General features: G+C 36.7%; 1 protein-coding gene across 7 annotated transcripts in view; it reads left to right on the plus strand.

The window, feature by feature from the left end:
* Nucleotides 1-23,637, plus strand: part of ITCH (itchy E3 ubiquitin protein ligase) — a 109,332-nt gene that overhangs the window by 15,833 nt on the left and 69,862 nt on the right. For all 7 annotated transcript variants that reach the window (XM_005604581.4, XM_001916721.6, XM_005604582.4 and 4 more), the window contains one exon: nt 19,141-19,231. In XM_005604581.4, the coding sequence (XP_005604638.1) occupies nt 19,162-19,231 (70 nt within the window). In that variant the 5' untranslated portion in view covers nt 19,141-19,161. The remainder of the gene's footprint in view (nt 1-19,140; nt 19,232-23,637) is intronic.

A 23,637-nucleotide genomic window follows, 5' to 3' on the forward strand; every position in this document is an offset into this window, starting at 1 on the left:
CACTGCCTTTCAAGAAGATGTTAAGGTTAGTTTTTACCTCTGGCAATGTTTTAGCACCTTCTTTCTACATTGGACAGTGTCACATTTTTCTAGTGTGATAGTAAACTTTATTCAAAATGAGTGATATAAAAGTGTTGAGAATTGACTGCATTTTAATTTTCTTTCTGACAGTAATAGGTAATAGATTATTTTAATGTTGTACTTGATCTTAGATTAAAACTGATATCTTCATTGGTTCAAGCCATAACGGTTTACTAGATGAAGATAGAGACTCCACAGCACTGTACTTGATTGTGAAAGCTTTTTTAAAAATCATGTAAAAAGTCACTTATTTTTCATAGGAAATTCATGCAGAAGCATCCATCTCCATCTCTGTATCTTACAAATGTTATTTTATTTAATTTATTTATTTTTAAAGATTTTATTTTTCCTTTTTCTCCCAAAGCCCTCTGGTACATAGTTGTACACTTTTGGTTGTGAGTCCCTCCAGCTGGCATGCGGGACGCCATCCCAGCATAGCCCGATGAGCGGTGCCATGTCCGCACCCAGGATCCGAACCAGCAAAACCCTGGGCCACCGAAGCAGAGCGCACCAACTCAACCACTCAGCCACGGGGGCGGCCCCTGTATCTTACAAATTTTAAAGCTGTAGACAGAGGCGAAGTTGAAATTGTCTTTAAAAATTGAGTCTTAGGAGGAGGTAGAGGAGGTGAAAGATAGATTATAAAATGAAAGGGAAATTAGAAAAGATGGGTTAATCTAGCAGTGAGATATGGAGGTAGAAGGGAAGTGCTAGAAAGGAAGAATGGGTCCTGGAGAGATCTCCCCAAGATACATAGGAGGTCTAAAGTCAATTTTTTTCTTGTTATTGTAGAAACTAGATTAATAGCACTTTTTTGTGTGTGTGTGTGTGTCATTCACATTGGGAATACTCTTTTTCCTTTTCTGGAATCAGGTTTATTGAGATGTAACTTAACGCATACTAAAATTCTTCCTTTTCAGGTAGACAGGTCTTTGAATTTTGACAAACGCTTGCAGTCTTTACTTGTGCTCCTTTGTTTGTAGTCATTTATTTCTGCCCAACCCCATCCCCTAGGAAGCACTCATATGTTTTCTGTCCCAATAGTTTTGGCTTTTCTAGAATGTCATATAAATAGAATCATAGGGGGTATTGGTTTCCTAGGACTGCTGTAACAAATCACCACACACTGGGTGGTGTAAAACAACAGAATTTAATTCTCTCACAGTATAGAAGTCCAAAAGGCCAAAAATAAGGTGCTATCAGGGTGGAACCTCTCAGAGGGAGAATCTGTTCAGTGCTTCTCTCTACCTTCTGATGGTTGCCAGCAGTCCTTGGCATTCCTTGGCTTATGTACACATCTCTCCAGTCTCTGCCTCCATCTTCACATGGTGTTCTCCCTGTATGTCGCCACATCATTTTTACTCTGTGCATGTCTCTATGTTCAAATTTTCTTCCTCTTATAGGGGCACCAGTCATTGAATCAGGGTCCGCCCTAATTTAGGATGACTTCATCTTAACTTGATTACGTTGTAGAGACCTATAAGAACAAACAAGGTCACATTCTGAGGTTCCAAGTGGACGTAAATTTTGGGGGAGACACTATTCAACCCAGTACACAGGATTTGTAGCCTTTTTTTAAAAAGTAATATTTTAAATATATTTTAAATATTTTGTATTTATAATATAATATTTAAGTAATATTTAAATATTTTTAAAAGTAATATTTAAGTATTTTAAAATAAATATTATAAAATAAGTATTTAAGTATTTTAAATATTACTTTTAAAAAATCATCATATGGTAAAATTGGCTTTCTTTTTGATCTACAGTTGTATGAATTTTAACACGTGTATAGGTTCTTGTAATTAACAGCATAATGAGGATACAGAACAATTCCATCACACCAAAATCCTCCCTTGTACTGTGTTATTTAGTTATACCCACCCTTCATTCTTAAACCCTGGCAGCCACTGATTTGTTCTCCATCCGTATAGGTTTGTCTTTTGGAGACTGTCACGTAAATGGAATAATACATATGTAACCTTTTGAGACTGGGTTTCACTCAGCATGATGCCTTTGAGATTCATCCAAGTTGTTGCATGTATCAGTAGTTCGATTCTTTTTATTGCTGAGTAGTATTCCAGTGTATGAATGTACCACAGTTTATTGATTTATCTGTTGAAGGACATTGAGTTGTTTCACGTTTTTGGCAATTATGAATGGATCCGCTATGAACATTTCTGTACAGATTTTATGTGGACAATTGATTTTATTTCTCTAGGCAGGGTTTCTCAATCTTGGCACTATGACATGTTTGGCTGGATAATTCTTTGTTGTGGAGGGCTGTCCTGTGCATTGTAGGATGTTTAGCAGCATACCTGGTTTCTACCCACTAAATAACAGCAGCACCCCACTCCCCTAGTTCTAAAAACAATGTACTAGAGGAAAAATAGCCTCTGGAACTGAGAACCTCTGCTCTAAGGCAAATACCTAGGAATGGGCTTTTTGGGTCATATGGTAATGTGTTGAACTTTATAAGAAATGGGCAAAATGTTCTCCAGATTGCCTGTATTATTTTGCATCCAACCAGTAATATGTAAGGGTGCTTTGCGTTCTTGTCAGCCCTTGGTACTGTCAGTATTTTCTTGTTTAGCCACTCTAATAGTAATGTCATGGCATCTCGTTGTGATAGCCTACAGTATTCTTTTTTTAAACCAGTTTTTTATTTTGAAAAAGATCAAATCTACAGAAAAGTTAAAAGAATAGTATAGTGAACTCTTGTAAGCACTTCAGTTAAGTTTAACATCTTGTCACATTTACTTTCTCTCTCCAGATAGATATACTTTTAATTTTGCTGAACTATGAGAAAGTAAGTTGCAGTCATCATGATATTTTACCCCTAAACACTTTTGCATTGCTTCTCCCATGATAAAGGATATTTTCCTATATAACCACAATAATATGTCTTATCACTTCTAAGAAAATTAACCGTAATCCTATATCAACTAATATTCACATTCAGATTTTCCCTTTTGTCTCTAAAAGTCTTTTTTTGGTTTTGTCCCCAGATCTAGGATCCAGTCAACATTCACGTATTTTGTTGTTATGTCTGTTTAGTGTCTTGATCTAGAGCAGTCCTCTTGCCTTTTTAGTTTTTCAGTATGTTAATTTTTTTTTTTTTTTTTTGAGGAAGATTAGCCCTTAGCTAACTGCTACCAATCCTCCTCTTTTTTCTGAGGAAGACTGGCCCTGAGCTAATATCCGTGCCCATCCTCCTCTACTTTATATGTGGGATGCCCGCCACAGCATGGTTTGCTAAGCAGTGCCATGTCCGCATCTGGGATCCAAACAGGCGAACCACGGGCCGCCAAAGTGGAACGTGCGCATATAACCGCTGCGCCACCGGGCTGGCCCCCAATATGTTAATTTTTTAAAAAAGAAATCAAGGCACTTGACTTGTGGAGTGTCATGAGTTTTAGATATTATTATTTCCTCATTGTTAAATTCAGGTTAAACATTTTTGGGGCGAGAATACTAGTCTATGTGATATTGATAGTACTTGTTTTTTTCATTATATTGGGAGGCACAATGATGGCAGGTTGTGACACTAATGGTGTTGGTAAATTTATTTACTTGGTTAAGGTGATACTGTCAGATCTCTCCATTATAATGGTGTACTTTTCCCTTAGTAAGTAAAATGTGGGGTAATATTTTGAGATCATATAAATATCCTATTTTCCAATAACTTTTCATCCAATGGTTTTAATATTATACTAATTATCTATTAATTATCCCAAAATTTAGCTATTTAGCTGCTTAAAACTGCAAATATTTTTTATCTTGTGTAGTTTCTGTTGGAAATTCAGAAGTGGCTTAGCTGGATGGTTCTGACTCTGGGTCTCATGAGGTTGCAGTCAAGATGCTGGCTGGGCTGCAGTTATCTAAAGGCTTGACTGGGCCTGGAGGATCAGCCTTTAAGGTCTCTCACTCATGTGGTTGGCAGGTTGGTGCTAGCTCTTGGCAGGCGGCTTCAGATGTTTTCCACATAGACCTCTTTATAGAGCTGCTTAGGTCTCACAAACTGGCAGCCTGCTTCCCTGAGAGCAAGTAACCCAAGAGAGCAAGTGGCATTGCCTTTTTTTTTTTTAATTGTAATATAATACACGTAACATTAAATTTACCATTATAACCATTTTTAAGTGTATGATTCAGTGGTATTAAGTACATTCATATCTTTGTGCAGTCATCATCACCATCCATCCCCAGAACTCTTTTCATCTTGCAAAATTGAAACTGTACCTATTAAACAGTAACTCCCTGTTCCCTCTAACCCTGACCACCATTCTACTTTTTGTCTCTGATTTTGACTACTCTAGGTACCTCATATAAGTGGAATCATCTTTTTGTGGCTGGCTTATTTCATTTGGCATAATGTCCTTAAGGTTCATCCACGTTGTGAAACATGTCAGAATTTCCTTCCTTTTAGGGCTGAGTAATATTCTAGTGTACGTATATACCACATTTTGCTCATCCATTCGTCCACTGATGGACACTTATTGCTTCCACATTTTAGCTATTGTGAATAATACTGCTGTGAACATGGGTATACAAATACCTCTTCGAGACTCTGCTTTCAATTGTTTTGGGTGTATACCAAAAAGTGGAATTGCTGGGTCATATGGTGATTCTATTTATAAATTTTTGAGGAACCGCCATACGGTTTCTCATAGCAGCTGTATGTTTTACAGTCCTACCTGCAGTGCACAAGATTTCCAATTTCTCCACATCTTTGGCAGGATTTGTTATTTTCTGGGTTCTTTTTTGTTAGTAGCCATCCTAATTGGTGTGAGGTAGTATCTCATTGTGGTTTTGATTTGCATTTCCTTAATGATTAGTGGTGTTGAGTATCTTTTCATGTACTTGTTGGCCATTCTTCTTTGGAGAAATGTCCATTCAATCCTTTGTCCATTTTTTAATCAAGTTCTTTGTTTTGTTGTTGTTGAGTCTGAGGAGTTTTCTGTGTATTCTGGATCTTAATACCTTAACTGAATGATTTGCAAGTATTTTTTCCCATTCTGTAGATTTCCTTTTCTCTTTGTTGATAATGTCCTTTGCACAAAAGTTTTTAATTTTCATGAAGTCTAATTTATCTATTTTTTCTTTTGTTGCCTGTGCCTTTGGTGTCATAGACAAGAAATCATTGCCAAATCGAACGTGGTGAAGCTTTTGCCCTAAAAATTCCTCTAAGAGTTTTATAGTTTTAGTCTGTGATCCATTTTTAATTTTTATGAGTGGTGTTAGGTAAGGGTCCAGCTTTATTCTTTTGTGAGTGGATAGCTAATTTTCCCAGCACCATTTGTTGAAAGACTGTCCTTTCTCGATTAAATGGTCTTGGCACCCTTGTTAGAAATCATTCTAACATATATATAAGAGTTTATTTCTGGGCTGTCTATTCTGTTCCAATAAAATAAGTCTATATGTCTGTCTTTATGTCAGTACCACACTATTGTGATTACTGTAGCTTTGTACTAAATTTTGAAATCAGGAAATGTGAGTCCTCCAACTTTATTCCTCTTTTTTAAGATTGTTTTGGCTGTTCAGGGTCCCTTTAGATTCCATATGAATGTTAGGATGCATTTTCTATTTCTGCAAGAAATATTATTGGGATTTTGATACGAGTTGCATTGAATCTGTATATTGCTTTGGGTAGTATTGACATCTTAACAATATTAAGACTTCCAGTCCATAAACACAGGATGTCTTTCCATTTATTTGTGTCATCTTTAATTTCTTTCAGCAATGTTTTGTAGTTTTCAGTGTTATAATTCTTTTACCCAATTGGTTAGTTCCTAAGTGTCTTATTGTTTTTGATGCTATTTGTAAATGTGATTGTTTTCTTAATTTCCTGGTGAGATTCTTGATTATTTCTATATAGAAATGCAACTGATTTTTTATATCTTGCTACTTTACTGAATTTATTAGTGCAAGTAGCTTTTTGTGTGGAATCTTTAGGGTTTTCTGTATATAATATCATTTTATTTTCAAACAGAGAATTTTACTTCTTCACTTCCAATTTTCATGCCTTTTATTTCTTTTTCTTACCCAATTGCTTTGCCTTGGACTTCTAGTACTATATTGAATAGAAATGATGAGAGAGGGCATCCTTTCTTTGTTCCTGATCTTAGAGGAAAAGCTTTTATTCTTTGACCATTGAGCATGATGTCAGCTTTGGGTTTTTCATATATAGCTTTTATTATGTTAGGGTAGTTCCCTTTTATTCCTAGTTTGTTGAATGTTTTTATCATAAAAGGATTTTGAATTGTGTCAGATGTTTTTTCTCCATAATTGAGATGGTCATGTGTTTTTTCCTTCCTTCTGTTAATATGGTGTGTTACATTGATTTTTCATATGTTGAAAAAAAAAAGAAACCATTAATGCAAGGTCACATAGAATTATGCCTGTTTTCTTCTAAGAGTTTTATAGTTTTAGTTCTTACCTTTAGGTGTTAGATCTACGAGTTAAATTTTGTCCATGGTTGTGAGATGGGGATCCAAATTTATTCTTTTGCACGTGAATATCTAGTTGTTCCAGCACATTTTGTTGAAAAGTTTGTCTTAGCATCCTTGTCAAAAATCTTTCGGCCATAGACATTTTGGTTTCTTTCTGGAGTCAGTTCTATTCCATTTATCTATATAACTGTGTGTATGCCAATACCACATTGTCTTGATTACTGTAGCTTTGCAGTAAGTTTTGAAATTAGGATGTATGAGTCTTCTAACTTTTCTTCTCAAGGTTGTTTTGTCTATTCCTGATCCTTTGCATTTCCATGTGAATTTTAGGATCAGCCTGTGAATTTCTACAAAAAAGGGAGCTGAAATTTTTTTTGTTGTTTTTGAGGAAGATTAGCCCTGAGCTAACATCTGCTGCCATTCCTCCTCTTTTTTTGCTGAGGAAGACTGGTCCTGAGCTGACATCTGTGCCCATCTTCCTCTACTTTATAAATGGGATGCCTGCCACAGCATGGCTTGCCAAGTGGTACCATGTCCGCACCTGGGATCCAAACTGGCGAACCCCAAGCCACCGAAGTAGAACATGCAAACTTAACCACTGTACCACCAGGCTGGCCCCGGTAGCTGAAATTTTGATAATAATTTTGTTTAACCTGTACATCATTTTGGAGACTATTGCCATCTTAATGATGGTAAGTCTTCATGTAGGTCTTCTTTAATTTTTAGTTTTGTACTTCTTTTGTTGAATTTATTACCAAGTATTCGTTTTTATGTTATTGGAAATGGAATTGTTTTCTAATTTCATTTTCAGGCTTTTTTTAATTACTACCATATGGGAATACAATGGCTTTTTGTATATTGTTCTTATATCCTGGAACCTTGCTGAATTTGTTTAATAGATTTTAAGTGGATTCTTTAGGATTTTCCGTACACAAGATCATGTGATATTCAAATAGATAGTTTTATTTTTTCCTCTCCAATCTGTCTTGCCTTTTATTTCATTTTCTTGCCTGATTACCCTAGGAAGAATCTCCAGTACAATGTTGAATAAAAGTGACGAGAGCTGCATCTTTGTCTTGTTCTTGATCTTAGGGGGAAAGCATTCAGTCTTTCACTATTATGTAGGATGTTAGCTGTGGAGTTTTTATAGATGCCTTTTATCAGGTTGAGGAAGTTCCCTTCTACTCCCAGTTCCTTGAGTGTTTTTATCATGGAGATGTGTTGAGTTTTGTCAGATGCCTTTTTTGTGTCTATTGTGATAACTATGTGGGTTTTGTCCTCTGTTCTATTGATGTGATATATTACATGAATTGATTTTTTTGGATATTTATCCAACTTTGCATTCTTGGTATAAATTCCACTTGGTCATGGGATGTTGCTGGATTCAATTTGCTGGTATTTTGTTGATGACTTTGCCTATGTGTTCAATGTAAGAGGTACACCAGTTATGTACAAGGGTTCCAATTTCTCCACATCCTTGCCAACACTTGTTATCTTTTGTTTTTTGATAGTTGTCAGGTGTGAGGTGAGGTCTCATTGTGATTTTTATTTGCATATCCTTGATAGTGATGTCAAGCATCTTTTCATATACCTGTTGGTCATATGTATATCTTCTTTGGAGAAATGTCTGTTCAAGTTCTTTGCTCATTTTTTAATTGGGTTATTTGGTTTTGTGCTAGGAAGTTGTAGGAGTTCCTCATGTATTTTGGATATTAAATCCTTATCAGATATATGGTTTGCAAATATGTTCTCCCTTTCCATAGGTTGCCTTTTCACTCTTGATTGCTTTCTTGGCAGAGCAGAAGCTTTTTGGTTTGATGTAGTTCCTATTGTCTGTTTTTGCTTTTGTTGCTTGTGCTTTTGGTGTAATATCCAAGAAATCATTGCCAAGACCAATGTCATGAAGCTTTTTCCCTTTTCTTCTAGGAGTTTCTTGTGTTATATTTAAGTCCTGAGTCCATTTTGAGTTGATTTTTGTATATGGTGTACGATAAGGGTCCAATTTCATTCTTTTGCTTGTGGATATCCAGTTTTCCCAACACCATTGGTTGAAGAGACTATCCTTTCTCCATTGTTAATTCTTGGCATCCTTGTTGAACATCAGTTGACTATATATTTGTGGGTTTACTTCTGGGCTCTCTATTCTGTTCCATTGATCTATATGTCTGTCATTATGCCAGTATCCTACTGTCTTAATTACTGTAGCTTTGTAATGTATTTTGAAATCAAGAAGTGTTTTATCTCTGGCTTTGTTCTTCTTTCTCAAGATTATTTTGGTTATTTGGGATCCTTTGTGGTTTCATTTGAATTTTAGGGTTTTTTGTTTTCTATTTCTTTAAAAAATGCCATTGGGATTTTGATAGAGATTGCATTGAACTTGTAGATTGCTTTGGGGTATGGACATTTTTTAAGAGTACTAAATCTTCCAATCCATGAATACGGGATGTCTTTCCACTTATTTGTGTTGTTTTCTATCTCTTTCAGCAATGTTTTATAGTTTTAATTTCCTTGCTTAAGTTTATTCCTAATTGTCGTATTCTTTTTGATGCTATTGTAAATGGGATTGTTTTAATTTGTTTTTCAGATAGTTGTTAGTATATAGACATGCACCTCAGTTTTGTATCTTGATTTTGTATCTTGCAAGTTTGCTGAATTTTTTTGTTAGTTTTTTAAAACAGTTTTTGTGTGGAGTCTTTAGGATTTTCTATGTATAAGATCATGTCATCTGGGAACAGAGATCATTTTACTTCTTCCTTTCCAATTTGGATACCTTTTATTTCTTTTTCTTGCCTAACTTCTCTGGCTAGGACTTCCACTACTATGTTGAATAGAAGTGGCGAGAGTGGGCATCTTGTCTTGTTCTTGGTGTTAGTGGAAAAGCTTTCAATTTTTCACCATTCAGTGTGATTTTAGCTGTGGGATTTTCATATTTAGCCTTTATTTGTTGAGGTAATTTCCCTCTATTCCTAGTTTGACAATTTTTATCATGAAAGACTATTGAATTTTGTCAAATGTTTTTTCTGTATCAATTATGATGGTCATGTGCTTTTTATCCTTAATTCTTTTAACATTGATTTTTTTTTTTTTTTTTTTTAAAGATTTTATTTTTTCCTTTTTCTCCCCAAAGCCCCCCGGTACATAGTTGTGTATTCTTCGTTGTGGGTTCCTCTAGTTGTGGCATGTGGGACGCTGCCTCAGCGTGGTCTGACGAGCAGTGCCATGTCCGCGCCCAGGATTCGAACCGACGAAACACTGGGCCGCCTGCAGCGGAGCGCGCGAACTTAACCACTCGGCCACGGGGCCAGCCCCATTAACATTGATTTTTATATGTTGACCCATCCTTGCCTCCCAGAGAGTAACCTCACTTGGTCATGGTGTATTAATCCTTTTAATGTACTGTTGAAGTCTGTTTGCTAGTATGAAAACTGAACATTTTGCATGTTATAATGTGGCAGCTCTGGAAATCAGATTCTTCCCCCACCTCATGGTTTCTTGTCGCTGCTTGTTGTGGTGGTTGTTTGCTTGTTTGGTGACTTTTCTAAACTAATTTTATGTAGTCTGTATTCTTTGTTGTTGTGGCCACTCAAGTCTGTTCTGTTAGATTAGTGGTCAGCTAGTGATTTGACAGATATCCTAAAACTCTTAGAACCAATAAAACCCAAACCCTACCAGGATTTGCAGATTGGCTCTGTGTTGGGACATTCCTGTGCTTAGCCAGGCAGTTAAAGCTGTGCCTTAGCTTTCACTTCCTGCTTGCATGGAGCCTGAAGGTCAACCACTTAAGAGCCAAAGTCTTCTCAGGTCTTTTCTGACCATGCATCCAGCCCGGGGCATGTGCATGGCCTTCTAGATTCTCCATAATACCCAGGAGTTTTTCAAAGCCCTTATTCCCCTAAATGTCTCCTCCTCCAGCCTCTTCCTTCTCAGTCTTTTTAGTATATCTGTTGTGTGTTCCACATGTTATCCGTTGTCCCTGTGGCAATGGTTAATATGTTTGCTTTTAAATGCTTTTGGACAAACACTGTCTGGGAAGTTGTGTCTGCACTGAGGAAGCTCCAAGGCGGGGAAAACAAAGGCAAGCCCCTGAGCCAGTCCTTTGGGGCAAACACACAATCACAATTCTTGGAGAATAAGATCCACGATTCTTATCTTTGATCCATTTTTAGTTAGTTTTGACCCAGCAAGGGCTCTCTCTCCACCCTTGTGCACAGAAGCCAATACTGTGTACACTGGTCATTGAGGGAAGAAAGTTTATTATTACACAAACGATTGTCGAGGAGACTGGAGAAGGGCTCTTAAATCTGTCTCCCTGATCCAGGGTATAGGACAAGGTTTAAGGGACCAGGGAGGGCAGGCTGGTATGCAGAAGCTTTGGCAAGATGAATTTTGATAGATCAAAATTTTCTCTCTCGCTCATACTCCTAGCTGGCTCACTGCCCCCTGAAAAATAGCCTTAACATTCTGTTGTTAAGATGAAGTCAGCCCAGTAAACGAGGGTGAAGTTGTTATGTAGATTTAAGTCATTCCCTTCTCTACTGATTAGAATTTCTGGAGATTCAGTTCTCTCCTTCCTGGCTCAGAGAGGGAGGCACCCTTACAAATGGAAATTTCTCTTATAAATGTAAGTTTCCCCTACAAATGGGTGACTTCTACTAGGTTTTCAGAGCTTTTCCTTGTGTGTGATGTTTCTTCAAAATGATCAGCCTAAAATAATTCTTATGCCAAAGAGGCATATTTTGGGGTGACAAACTCTGTTCCTGGTCCTGTGATTACAGTTTTTGTATATGATGTGAGGCAGGGGTCCAACTTCATTCTTTTATATGTGGATATCCAGTTGTCCCAGCACCATTCATTGAAGAGGTGGTGATGAGTATTTAGACACAACACCAAAAGCACAATCCATGAAAGACAAATTAATGTTAGACTTTATTAAAATTAAATCTCCTGGTCTACAAAAGTCACTGTATAATATTGTGATTTTTAATAAGAAATATATATATCTGGTCTTCTCTCTGTTGATGAAAATAATCCATAAACAATCTATAAATGAAAATTTGGGTGAGTTTATTCTGAGCTAAAATGTGAGGATTGTAACCCGGGAGAGTGTTTCCACAAAGGAACAGAGCACTCCAAAGAAGTGGGGGTATACAGGGTGGTTATATACCCTCAAAGAGGATGTTTCACATATGATTGAAATGTCCCTTTTACAATAGTCACAAGGCTGCTCTGTCGGCACAGCCATTGATGGAAACAGCAGATAGGTCTGCTGTCTCGGTGAACACAGCAGGGTGGCAGGTCTGTTGCCTCGAGCTGGGTGGTTGGTCACAGGTGAGGGCTGCAGTCAGTTCCTAGCCTAAGGAAAGATGCTTAATCTTTAAGGAATGCCCACATTGGGAGGGGTAGGGAAGTTGCACCTTTATCTCAAGGGCCTTTGTTCTTGTCACAGGAAATGTCTAAGCAGATATACAATGCATGCTCAATGGCTACAGTCAGGCCCTTTTGGAGAAAACAAAGTCAGGGCGAATTAGGTTTGTACCAAATGGCTTCCTCATATACTCCAATATATCCTATTGCTTGCCATTTCAATAGGATGGTTTGTCATATCCAGTGCCTATCCAGCTCCTAAAACCCTTGGAATTTCCTATGTGATGAGAGCTATAAAGATATCTTTTGTTATGTCAACGAGGTGACTTTTGGACAGCACCTAAGGATGGGGACTGGTTGTCAGTGGAGCCGACCTTGGAGCCAACCAAGTTAGAACTTTCAGTCCCTTCCCACCCACAACTTCTGGTGAGGGGAGAGGGGCTGGAGATTGACTTCAGTTGCCACTGGCCAATGATTTAGTCAGCCATGCCTATTTAGTAAAGCCTCTGTAAAAACCCAAAAGGATGGGGTTCAGAGAGCTTCTGGGTTAGTGAACATGTGGAGATTTGGGGAGAGTGACGCTCTCGGAGAGGACATGGAAGCTCTGCGCCCTTTCCTCATACCTTGCCCTATTCATCTCTTTCATCTGACTGTTCCTGAGTTATATCCTTTTATAATAAACCAGGAATCTAGTAAGTAAAATGTTTGTGAGTTCTGTGAGCTGCTCTAGCAAATTAATCGACCCTAAGGAGGGGATCATAGGAACCTCCCATCTATAGCTGATAAGTCAGAAGCAGAACAACCTGGACTTGCCACTGATGTCTGAAGCGGGGGTGGGGAGGCAGTCTTGTAGGACTGACCCCTTAACTTGTGGGATCTGATACTATCTCTGGGTAGATAGAGTCAGAATTGAGTTAAATTGTAGAACACCCACCTGGTGTCAGAGAATTGCTTGTTGGTGTGGGGAAACTCCCTCCACACGTACCCACACACTGGAATTGGTGACCAGAACCTTGACACTGTTAAGAGAATGAAAAGAAAAACCATAGGCTGCAAGAAAATATTTACAAAACACATACCTGATAAAAGACTTGTATCTAAAATATACAAAGAACTCTTAAAATGCAACAATAAGAAAATAAATAAAAAGTGAGCAAAAGATCTGAACAGATACCCCACCAAACAATATACATAGATGGCAAATAAACATATGAAAAGATGCTCAACATCATATGTTATTTGGGAATTGTGAATTAAAACATCAGTGAAATATCACTGTATACATGTTAGACTGGCTGAATTCCAAAAAGCTAACACCACCAATTGCTGGTGAGGATGTGGAGCAATAGGAATTCTTCAATCCTATAGGAATGCAAATTGGTACAGCTACTTTGGAAGATCATTTGGCCGTTTCTTACAGAGCTCAAACATAGGCTTACCATTATCATCCAGCTATTGTACTCCTATTTAATTGAGTAGAAAACATATGTCCACCAGTGACCTGCACATGAATATTTATAGCAGCTTTTTACATAATTGCCCCAAACTGGAAGCAACCAAGATGTCCTTTATAGACGAATGGATAAACTGTGGTACAAACATGCAATGGAATATTATTCAGCAGTTGGAAAATAGAACTGTCAAGCCATGAAAAGGTATGGAGGAAGTTTTAATCATGTTGCTGAGTGAAAGAAGCCAGCCTGGAAAGACTCCAAATTGTGTGATTCTACTTATCTGACATTCTGGAAGAGGCAAACGACAGACGCAGTAAGGAGATCAGTGGTTGCTAGAGGTTCTGAGTGAGGGGAGAGGGATGAATAGGTGAAGCACAGGGGATTTTTAGGGTGGTGAGATTATGCTCTGTGATACTGTAATGGTGGATACATGGCATTATGCATTTGTAAAAACCCATAGAACTGTGCAACATGAAGAGTGAAGCTTAGTATACACTGTAGACTTTAGTTAACTTAAAAAAAAACCAAACTGTAGAATACGCTAGGCATTGATTAGCAAGGTAGACAAAAAGGTGCCTACTTTTGTGGACATTACAGTCAATAAACAAATAAATCAGGAAATTTTCAATGATGTGATAGACAGTAATAGGATGGCTGCCTTAGATTGGGTAGTCAGAGTAGACCTCTCTGAGGAGGTGATAGTTAACTTGAGGCCTGAATACTAGAAGATCTTAGCTAATTACAGCTAGAGGAAAAAGCATTCCCAGCAGAGAGAATAGTTAGTGCAGTCTGTAAGGCTGGAATGACCTTAGTGTGTTTGAAAAATAGGAAGAAAGCCAAATTTGCAGTGGGTGAGGGGCAGAATGAATTGAGGCCAGTTTAACCACTTTTAGTAATTTATTGAAAGGGGAAGGGATGGATGTTTGTAGCTTGGACTAGGATGGTTAAGAAGAGGAGGAGAAAAGTAGGTATATATGTTAGGGTATATTTTGTAGGTAGAATCTTTAGAACTTGTTGGTGAGGGAAAGATAATGTCTGTATCTTTTGCTTGAGCAACTGATGGATGGTGGTGCTATTGAGGCCAGGGTGAGTGTGCCTAGGTAGACAGTTTCAATTTAGTCATTTTAACCATATAGGCAGTTATAAATAATATTCAAATATAAGAGTCTGGAGCTCAGGGGAGAAGGATTCTCCATTCTGCCTACTCTGTCTTGCCTATTTTTAAATTGTACAAGTCATCAATGATACACGTTTTCTTTTAAAAACCTCAAACAATATGTATAAAACTAAACTTCCCTACAACCACCTTCTTTAGTACACAGACACCCCCTCGTCCAGAAAGGTAACCAGTATTAGCAGTTTGGGATGTATACTTTTTCTGCATTTATTATAAGTACATGTACCTATAGGAGTATATGGTTTGTTTTTGTTTGCAAAAATGACATCATATTGTGTGTATTCTGTAAGTTTAAAAAAAATGTTCTTGGAATCATTCCATTTTAATCATTAGTAAGTTACTTTTTAATGGCTGTGTAGTATTCTATTATGGTATGAATATGTATTTTTTTTAACTGGCTGCCAATTGATATTTAGGTGGTTTCCTTAGGGTTTTTTTTTTTTTTCTATTATACAAATGGTAATTTTTATTCTTTTCAAGAATTTAAAATAATTAATTTTGATTATGTAAAACAAATGTTTAAGTACATAAATTATTAAAATTACCAGCATATTTTTGCAGAGCATCTCACAGTTCTGCCACAGTGATTCGCTGTAATTATCTGGAAAGAATCACTGTTCTATACTTTCATTAATCTTTCCTACATGAAGTTAATTTGAGTTTTTAAAATACATTGTATTTCTATAGAGATTTTAAATTTATTTTCTTTTTAACTTTGTAATTCATAGACAGTTTAGATTAATTTAGAATAAATAGTCTACACTACACTATTGAAAAGGGTATTTTTCCAGCAATAAATTGTTGATATAGATCAGCAACTGGAATAGTACTTTATCATGCATAAAATCAGCACGCAGATACTGGATTTTTTGTGCTACCTCTTTTTTTTTTATAGCAGTAACATTGGATTATAACATTATATACCTTTAAGATGTACATCATAATATATTTCAAATTCTGTATAGATTACATCATGTTCACCACCCAAACACTAGTTATAATCCATCACCACACATGTGTGCCTAATCACCCCTTTCCCCTCTGGTAACCATCAATCCAATCTCTATTGCTATGCATTTGTTTGTCGTTGTTTTTATCTTCTACTTATGAATGAGATCATATGGTATTTTACTTTCTCCCTCTGACTTATTTCACATAGCATAATTCCCTCAAGATTATCCATGTTGTCACAAATGGCTGGATTTCATCCTTTTTTATGGCTGTGTAGTATTCATCGTGTGTATATACCACATCTTCTTTATCCATTCGGCCCTTGATGGGCACCTAGGTTGCTTCCAAGACTTGGAATAATGTTGTGAATTGTGAATAATGCTGCCATGAACATAGCGGTGCATGTATCTTGATGCATTTGTGTTTTCAAGTTCTTTGGATAAATACCCAGCAGTGGAATAGCTGGATCATATGGTAGATCTATTCTTAATTTTCTGAGGAAACTCCATACTGTTTTCCATAGTGGCTGCATCAGTTTACACTCCTACCAGCAGTGTATGAGGGTTCCCTTCTCCCCACAGCTCCAACACTTGTTTCCTGTCTTGTTAATTATAACCATTCTGACCGGAGTGAGGTGATAGCTCATTGTAGTTTTGATTTGCATTTCCCTGATAGTTAAGGATGTTGAACATGTTTTCATGTACCTGTTGGCCATCCGTATATCTTCTTTGGAGAAATCTCTGTTCAGATCTTTTGCCCATTTTTTAATTGGGTTGTTGGTTTTTTTGTTGTTGAGACGTATGAGTTCTTTGTATATTTTAGATATTAACCCCTTATCCAATATACGCTTTGGAAATATCTTCTCCCAATTGTTAGGTTGTCTTTTCGTTTTATTGATGGTTTCCTTTGCTGTGCAGAGTTCATGCTGCCTCTTATTTACTTGTCTTGATGTCATAGTTCTGTGACAGACAGTCTTTTGGGTATTGAGGAGAAGATAACTATATAGAATGCGGTAGTGATGTCTTTGAGGGCCCTTTCTATAACAGGCACTATAAATTAAAGGAATATTTTATGCAATAGAGTGTTAAGGCTCTTATGTTACATCTCATTTCCTTTATATTCTGGATGACTCCTAAAGACTTTATGTCTTTATTTATGTATCCATACAACATAAGTAAAATAAAAGGACCGCTTTTTATTTTTTAATTTTATTTTTTAAGAAAGGGCCCTTTTAGTAAATCGTAGGTTATAAAACATCTGAAATGGTGCAATTTAAGTAAACAAAGAAAGTAAAGGGAAAAAAATATATATGTATATACTGTGCCAAGGGAATGAGCTAGTCACTATAGTTAAGGCCAAAATTTTAGTTTAGAGTATTTTCATGTATAAGTGAAGGGATGAAGCATATTGGATTTTATAGAGTTTGTCTCAGTAGGAATTATTGTTCCATTCCATCTTAGCAGTTTTGAGAAGACATCAAAATTGTTTTATATTTAAAATTTTTAATGGAAGCCTAATTTTCTATAAAAGCTCAAGGCAGCGTTTACAGTTTCAAGATATCTTGTTTGCTGTACTGTATTTGTATACTTTTTACATAGTACTTGGCAAATAGTAAGTGCTAAGTAAATTTTGTTGGGATTTAATCTTCACCTTAACCCACTTGAAATATTTCTAGTATTTTTATCCAGTCCTCAAAAGCCTAAGAACAAATCTTTATTTTAAAAACATATTAAGTTTAATTCAGACACTGTTAGTGATAAATAACAAACATTTAGAGAGCTTTTTTCATATACATAATCATTCAGTCTTTACAACAACCCTGTGAGAGAGAGGTGGTGTTATCCCTATTTTTCTGACAGGAAACTGGGAGCTAGAAGTTACATAAGTCACATAGTATCATGTAGTAAGTTTTGTAGCCAGGAATCAAGCCTAAGTGCCCTGACTTTGTTATAACTTCTTTGTTATATGAATCATGCTGTTTCCACGTAAGGGTTAACTCTTCCATGATTAGGGATTGAAGAAGATATGTTAAGAGTTGTTCATTTAGTATAATTCAATAGCTATTTCTTTATTCATTTCATTGAATAGATAGTTAAGTGTTTGCTGTATGTCAGGCACTGTTTTGGGCTTCTAGATTTCATCAGTGAACAAAATAAAGATTCCCTGCTGACATAGAATTTATATTCTAGCCTAGAGAGTCAAAACCAGTAAACATAGGGGCTGGCCCCGTGGCCGAGTGGTTAAGTTCATGCGCTCTGCTGCAAGCGACCCAGTGTTTCGTTGGTTCGAATCCTGGGTGCGGACATGGCACTGCTCATCAAACCACGCTGAGGCAGTGTCCCACATGCCACAACTAGAAGGACCCACAACGAAGAATATACAACTATGTACCGGGGGCCTTTGGGGAGAAAGAAAAAGGAAAAAAATAAAATCTTAAAAAAAAAACAAACAGTAAACATAATTACTAAGTAAATTACTTAGTGTGTCAGAAGATGATATCTTCTATAGAAGAAAAAAATGATCAGGCTAGGTGGAGCAGACTGTAATATTGTCAAGAGAACAAGTAGATCAGAGGTCCTAAGGTTAGAACTTGCTGGCATATTTGAGGAATAGAATGTGCTGGCATATTTGAGGATTAACAAGGAGGTAGGTGCCTGAGTAGGGGTGGAGAGTAGAAGAAATAAGATCAAGAAGTTGGGAGCAGGGGAAGCACTCATAATGTAAGGTCTTTTAGGTCATTGTAAGAATTTAGGCTTTTACTCTGAGTAGAATGGAAAGACTTTGCGGGGTTTTGAACCTTTTAAGAGTCATCTTGGTTGTGTTGAGCATAGGTACTGAGGCTAGACAAGGGTAGAAACAGGGAGACCTGTTAGGTTATTGCAGTAATCTAGGAGAGAAGCATAGTATAGGAAAAAGATGGCTGTCAAAGGTGACTCTGAACAGATAGGTGGTTTAGGGTGGTGAGAAATGGTTGAATTCTGGATGTATTTTGCCAATAGAGACAACAGAATTTGCCAGGAGGTTGGAAGGGAAATATAAAGGAGAGAGTCAAGGATGACTCCAGGGTTTTTAGCCTGAGCACCTAAAAAGATGGAATTGCCATCAACTGAGAGAGTTTATAAGGAAGATCAGGAGTTCAGTTTTGGATGTGTTAAGTTCAGGATGTCTTTTAGATACTTAAGTGGAGTTGTTTAGAGTTTAGGATTGAAGTCTGAGATAGAAATATAAAGTTGAGACTTGTTGATATATAGATGATGTTTAAAGCCATAACACTGGGTGATACCCTTGAGGAAACCACTACTATAGAGAGGTAAGAGAAGAGGGAACCAAGAACTGAGCCCTAGGACACTCCAACCATAAAGAGTGGAAAGAAATCATCAAAGAAGACTGAGAGACTAAGGATCAATGAGGTAGGACATAAACCTAGAGAATGTGTCTTGGGAACTCAAGGGAAGAAAGTAAACCATGGAAGAAGGAATGGTCAACTATGTCAGATTTTGCTGATACGTTACGCAGGATGAATACTAGAATTGAAAATTTGTGTGAAGGCCACTGGTTATTTTGTGGTCTTCAGTGGTACATGGAAATGGCCTGGTTAGGACTGTTTATGTATTTTTTAAATGGGAATTTTTGATGTTTACAGTGTCTCCTTTGCTGTGTTCAGGTTTGCCGTCCTATTGGTGGTATGTCTGACAGTGGATCACAGCTTGGTTCAATGGGTAGCCTGACCATGAAATCACAACTTCAGATCACTGGTAAGTCTTAAAAAGATCCATTACTTTATCTTTTTTACCCCCTAGAATAAAAAATAATCTTAAAGGAAGAAAATCGTTAGTGGCTGTTACATATCAGGTGCTGAATTAATATTTGCTTAATGAATGAATGAACAAAATACTTAGCTATGTAAAAATTACTTTTTTTTTTCTTTTTAAAGATTGGCACCTGAGCTAACAAACTGTTGCCAATCTTTTTTTTTTTTCCTTCTCCCCAAAGCACCCCTAGTACACAGTTGTATATTCTAGTTGTGAGTGCCTCTGGTTGCTGCTATGTGGGACGCCGCCTCAGCATGCCCTAATGAGCGGTGCCGTGTCTGTGCCCAGGATCTGAACCAGCAAAAGCCTGGGCCGCCGAAGCAGAGCGCGCAAACTTAACCACTTGGCCACGGGACCAGTCCCCAAAAATTACGTATTTAGTTAGGATATTCTTGGGTATGTTTCAGGATTTGTGGTTTTGTTTTGTTTTTCATTTAAATTGGTGCCTGGGAATTGCTAGTGTTTTTTGTTTTGTTTTTGTTTTGTATTGTATTAATAGCTTTATTGAGAGAGAATTCACATACCATTACAGTTTACCCATTTAGAGGTCAATGATTGATTGTTAGTACATTCACGGAGTTGTGCAGCCATCACCACAGTCAATTTTAGAATATTTTCACCACTCCAGAAAGAAACCCCTACCCATTAGCAGTCACTCCCCATATCCCCCAACCACCCTCAGCCCTGGGCAACCAATAATGTATTTTCTGTCTCTATAGATTTGCCTATTCTAAATCTTTCATAAAAATGGTATAATAAAATATGTGGCCTTTTGTCTCTGACTTCTTTCACTTACTATAATGTTTTCGAGGTTCATCCATGTTGTATCATGTATTAGCTTTAATTTCTTTTTATTGCCAAATAATATTTCATGTATGGACATACCACATTTTATTTATCCATTTATCAGTTGATGGTGTTTGGATTTCTACTTTTTGGCTGTTATGAATAATATGATGAATATTTGCAGACAAGTTTTTGTGAAGATCTAAGTTTTCAGCTCTCTTGAGTATATACCTAGAAGTAGAATTGCTGGGTCAAATAATATTCATATGTCGCATTGTGAGGAATTCCAAATTATTTTTCAAAACATCTGCACTATTAACCTTCCCACCAGCCATGTATGAGGGTTCCAATTTCTCCACATCCTTGCCAATGCCAATCAAAACCTGTCTTTTTGATTATAGACATCCTAGTGGATGTGAAGTGGTATCTCATTATAAGTTTGATTTGCATTTCTCTGATGGTTAATGATGTTAAGCATCTTATTGGCCATTTGTGTGTCCTTTTTTTTTTTGAGAAAGGTCTGTTTAAATCCTTTGGTTGCTGTTGTTACTTAACTAATATCTCTTTTTGGTAGCTACTAACCAAGTATATCACTTTGAGATTCCTGTTCTTAATATGCCGCCTCATATGTTGCATTCCTGCTCAAAAACCTCAAGTGCTTCTCCTTGACTATAGTATAGAATTTATTTAGTCTAGTCTAAGATGTTTCACAGTCTGGCTCCATGTGATCTCTTTGTAGGTCTTTATGTATGAACTGTTTGCACTAGCCAAGGTGAGCCATTGCATTTTCTTCAAACATGCATGTGTCTCTGTCACACAGTGAAACCCCACTCTCTCTCCCTTTAATTTAATGGTGTTTATTGATTATAGAAAAATTATCATCCTCTGTGTGGTATTTTAGTTTCGTTTATACCTGACTTATATCCATCTCTGGATTATGAATATTAGGCCACACCATATCCTTATTATCCTCCTCAAAACCTAAAAGTGATTGAATTTCTATAAAAATGACACTTTCTTAAAGTGACAGCATCGTAGAATTTATTTTTGGGAATTCCTTCACTAACTCCAGTCTCTTTCCTTAGCAATGTCTGATTCTCAATGTAAGATATTAATATTTCCTTACCAAAGCCAGATTCTAGTTGTTTTCCCCCTCCCCATCCAAGCTTCTTACGACTTTTCTTATTTTTGGCAGCTTAATTTTGAAACCTTGGATTGGAAAAATCTTTTAAAAAACTCTTTAATTTTTCTGATTACATAAGTAATACACATGCTTTTTATTTTTAAAAACTCAGTAAAGTCATAAAGTGAGAGGTCCTTATTTATTATGTTAGTCCTCAGAGATAAATATTGTTATATTTTTTAGATTTAGATTTGTATTCCTTTAGACTTTTTTCTTTGCATGAACTGGCTGTCTTATTTGCTATCATCTTTATTATCATAGTAAGAAAAACGTTTAATAAATGCCTGAATGCATCTCAAGAAGACATAATTCTTAGCCATTTTAAAAGTTGGTTTTTTTTTTTTTTTGAGGAAGATTATTTCTGAGCTAACGTCTGCTGCCAATCCTCCTCTTTTTGCTGAGGAAGACTGGCCCTGAGCTAACATCCGTGCCCATCTTCCTCTGCTTTATATGTGGGACTCCTGCCACAGCACGGCTTGCCACGCGGTGCCGTGTCTGCACCCGGGATCCGAACCAGTGAACCCTGGGCCACCAAAGCGGAACGTGCAAACTTAACTGCTGTGCCACAGGGCTGGCCCCCATTTTAAAAGTTTTTAATCTTGGGTCTAAACATTCTGAGAAGGCAGAAGTATAGGTTAAAAACAATTTAATAAAAACAAACACCATGAAAAATGGATAAAAGTTATAAATTTAACAAATATATTATTAGATATGAAACAAATGGAGAGCATAAGATAATAAACAGTAAGTGCCAAGTTGAATAGAATCAAGTGCCTTTCATAATTCATTATTTACTTCTTTGCTTTGGATGAAAGCTTTTGAAACTGCAGAACTAGTTTTTTTGCACAAATCCCCTTAATGACATTATATTTTTTATTCTATGTTAATGAATCATTTATAGTATTTGTTTTTATTGTAAGCTGCCTTGACATCTTTCTAGAATCGAGGAAGGCATAAATACACAAGTATAAAAAATAAATACCTCTGTATATGGTAGTGGCAAGAAGAGATAATAACTGGTTCGGAAAGAGAGATCAATATTCAACTAGAGTTGCTGTGAAAAGGAGGTGGTGCTTGAAGTGTTGCTACTGTTTAAATGTAGAGGGGTAGAAAAGGATCTTTTCAGGAGAGAACATGTGCATTTCCTTCCTTACCTCTTGCTCAAGACTTCCCTTAATGACCCTAAAAGTCACTGAGGCAGAGAGGGGAGCCATGAGAATTAATGAAAGTGGGTCATCTCCTTCAGGTGTGTCAGGGCTACAAAAAAATCATTGCTAAGGGAGATGGAAAGTAATCAGGGTTTTTAACAAAGAACAATTAATCAGATTTGTGTTTTAGAAAGTTGATGTGAAGACTGATAGGAGAATTTGGGGTCAAAAGTTAAAATCCTCCTCTGTGGTTCTGCTCAAATTTATTTTCTTAACTTCCTATCATTCATACGTATATACATTACTAATAATTGTTTACAATATATATTTGCTAATTGGTCTCTCTTACCAGATTAAGTGAGGACAAGTAGAGAAATGGCAGGTGCTCTTTCAGGGAAATGGTACCTATTATAAGTTGTAGCAAAATAGAGGTTTAAAAAAATAATTCATAGTGCTGTTGATAAATGGATTGTTTAGAGAACTTGGATGTTTTAATTTCACTGAATTCTTTATAATAGTATCAAAGGAAAGGCAGCCTCACCTTTTGTTTTCACCATTTATATAAAATAAAAAAGTATAGTACCAGTGCATTGGTAACACTTTCCATAACTTGAATCTAACTAATTTATGGAAATAACTTGCATATATATTTAGCTATTACAAATTTGAGTTGAATAAGAAAGATTGTCTTTTGTGCTACTCTTTCACATAGATCAAGGTAATTTATTGCAGTAGCCCCTTTGGGAACTTCTGTTGGCATTTAAATGATCTGTCAACATTTTTGTTGGATATTGAATGTACCTGTATTGATCCTTGTGTTGGGCAATAGCTTTCCTGTGTAATTTATCGGATAGATGCAAAAATTATAGCAGGAAATCATAAGTACTTAAAGTATTTTGAATAGTGTGCCGTTAAAGCTTCTACATTTGAATTCTTGGCGAGGTCATCTAGCCCCTTGTCCCCAGTTTTAATCAACAAATTTATACAGACTAATGACTCCCGTTGTCATCGCACAAAATTGAGGTTCTCCTGCCCGATGCACATAAAAAAAAGCCAATCATTATGGCATCAACTTTTGGAAAAAGGAAACAGCTTTCTTGCTAAATTGATCTGCAAGGAGACAGGAGGCATATGCTCTCAGATCTGTCTCCCCAATCCAGGGCTTGGGGTAAAATTTATGAGATGAAGGGCAGAGTGGTCTGAAGTGTGGAGATAGGTGATTGGAGGTAAGG

This window comes from Equus caballus, chromosome 22 (assembly GCF_041296265.1).
Source record: "Equus caballus isolate H_3958 breed thoroughbred chromosome 22, TB-T2T, whole genome shotgun sequence".
Classification (NCBI taxonomy): Eukaryota; Metazoa; Chordata; class Mammalia; order Perissodactyla; family Equidae; genus Equus; species Equus caballus.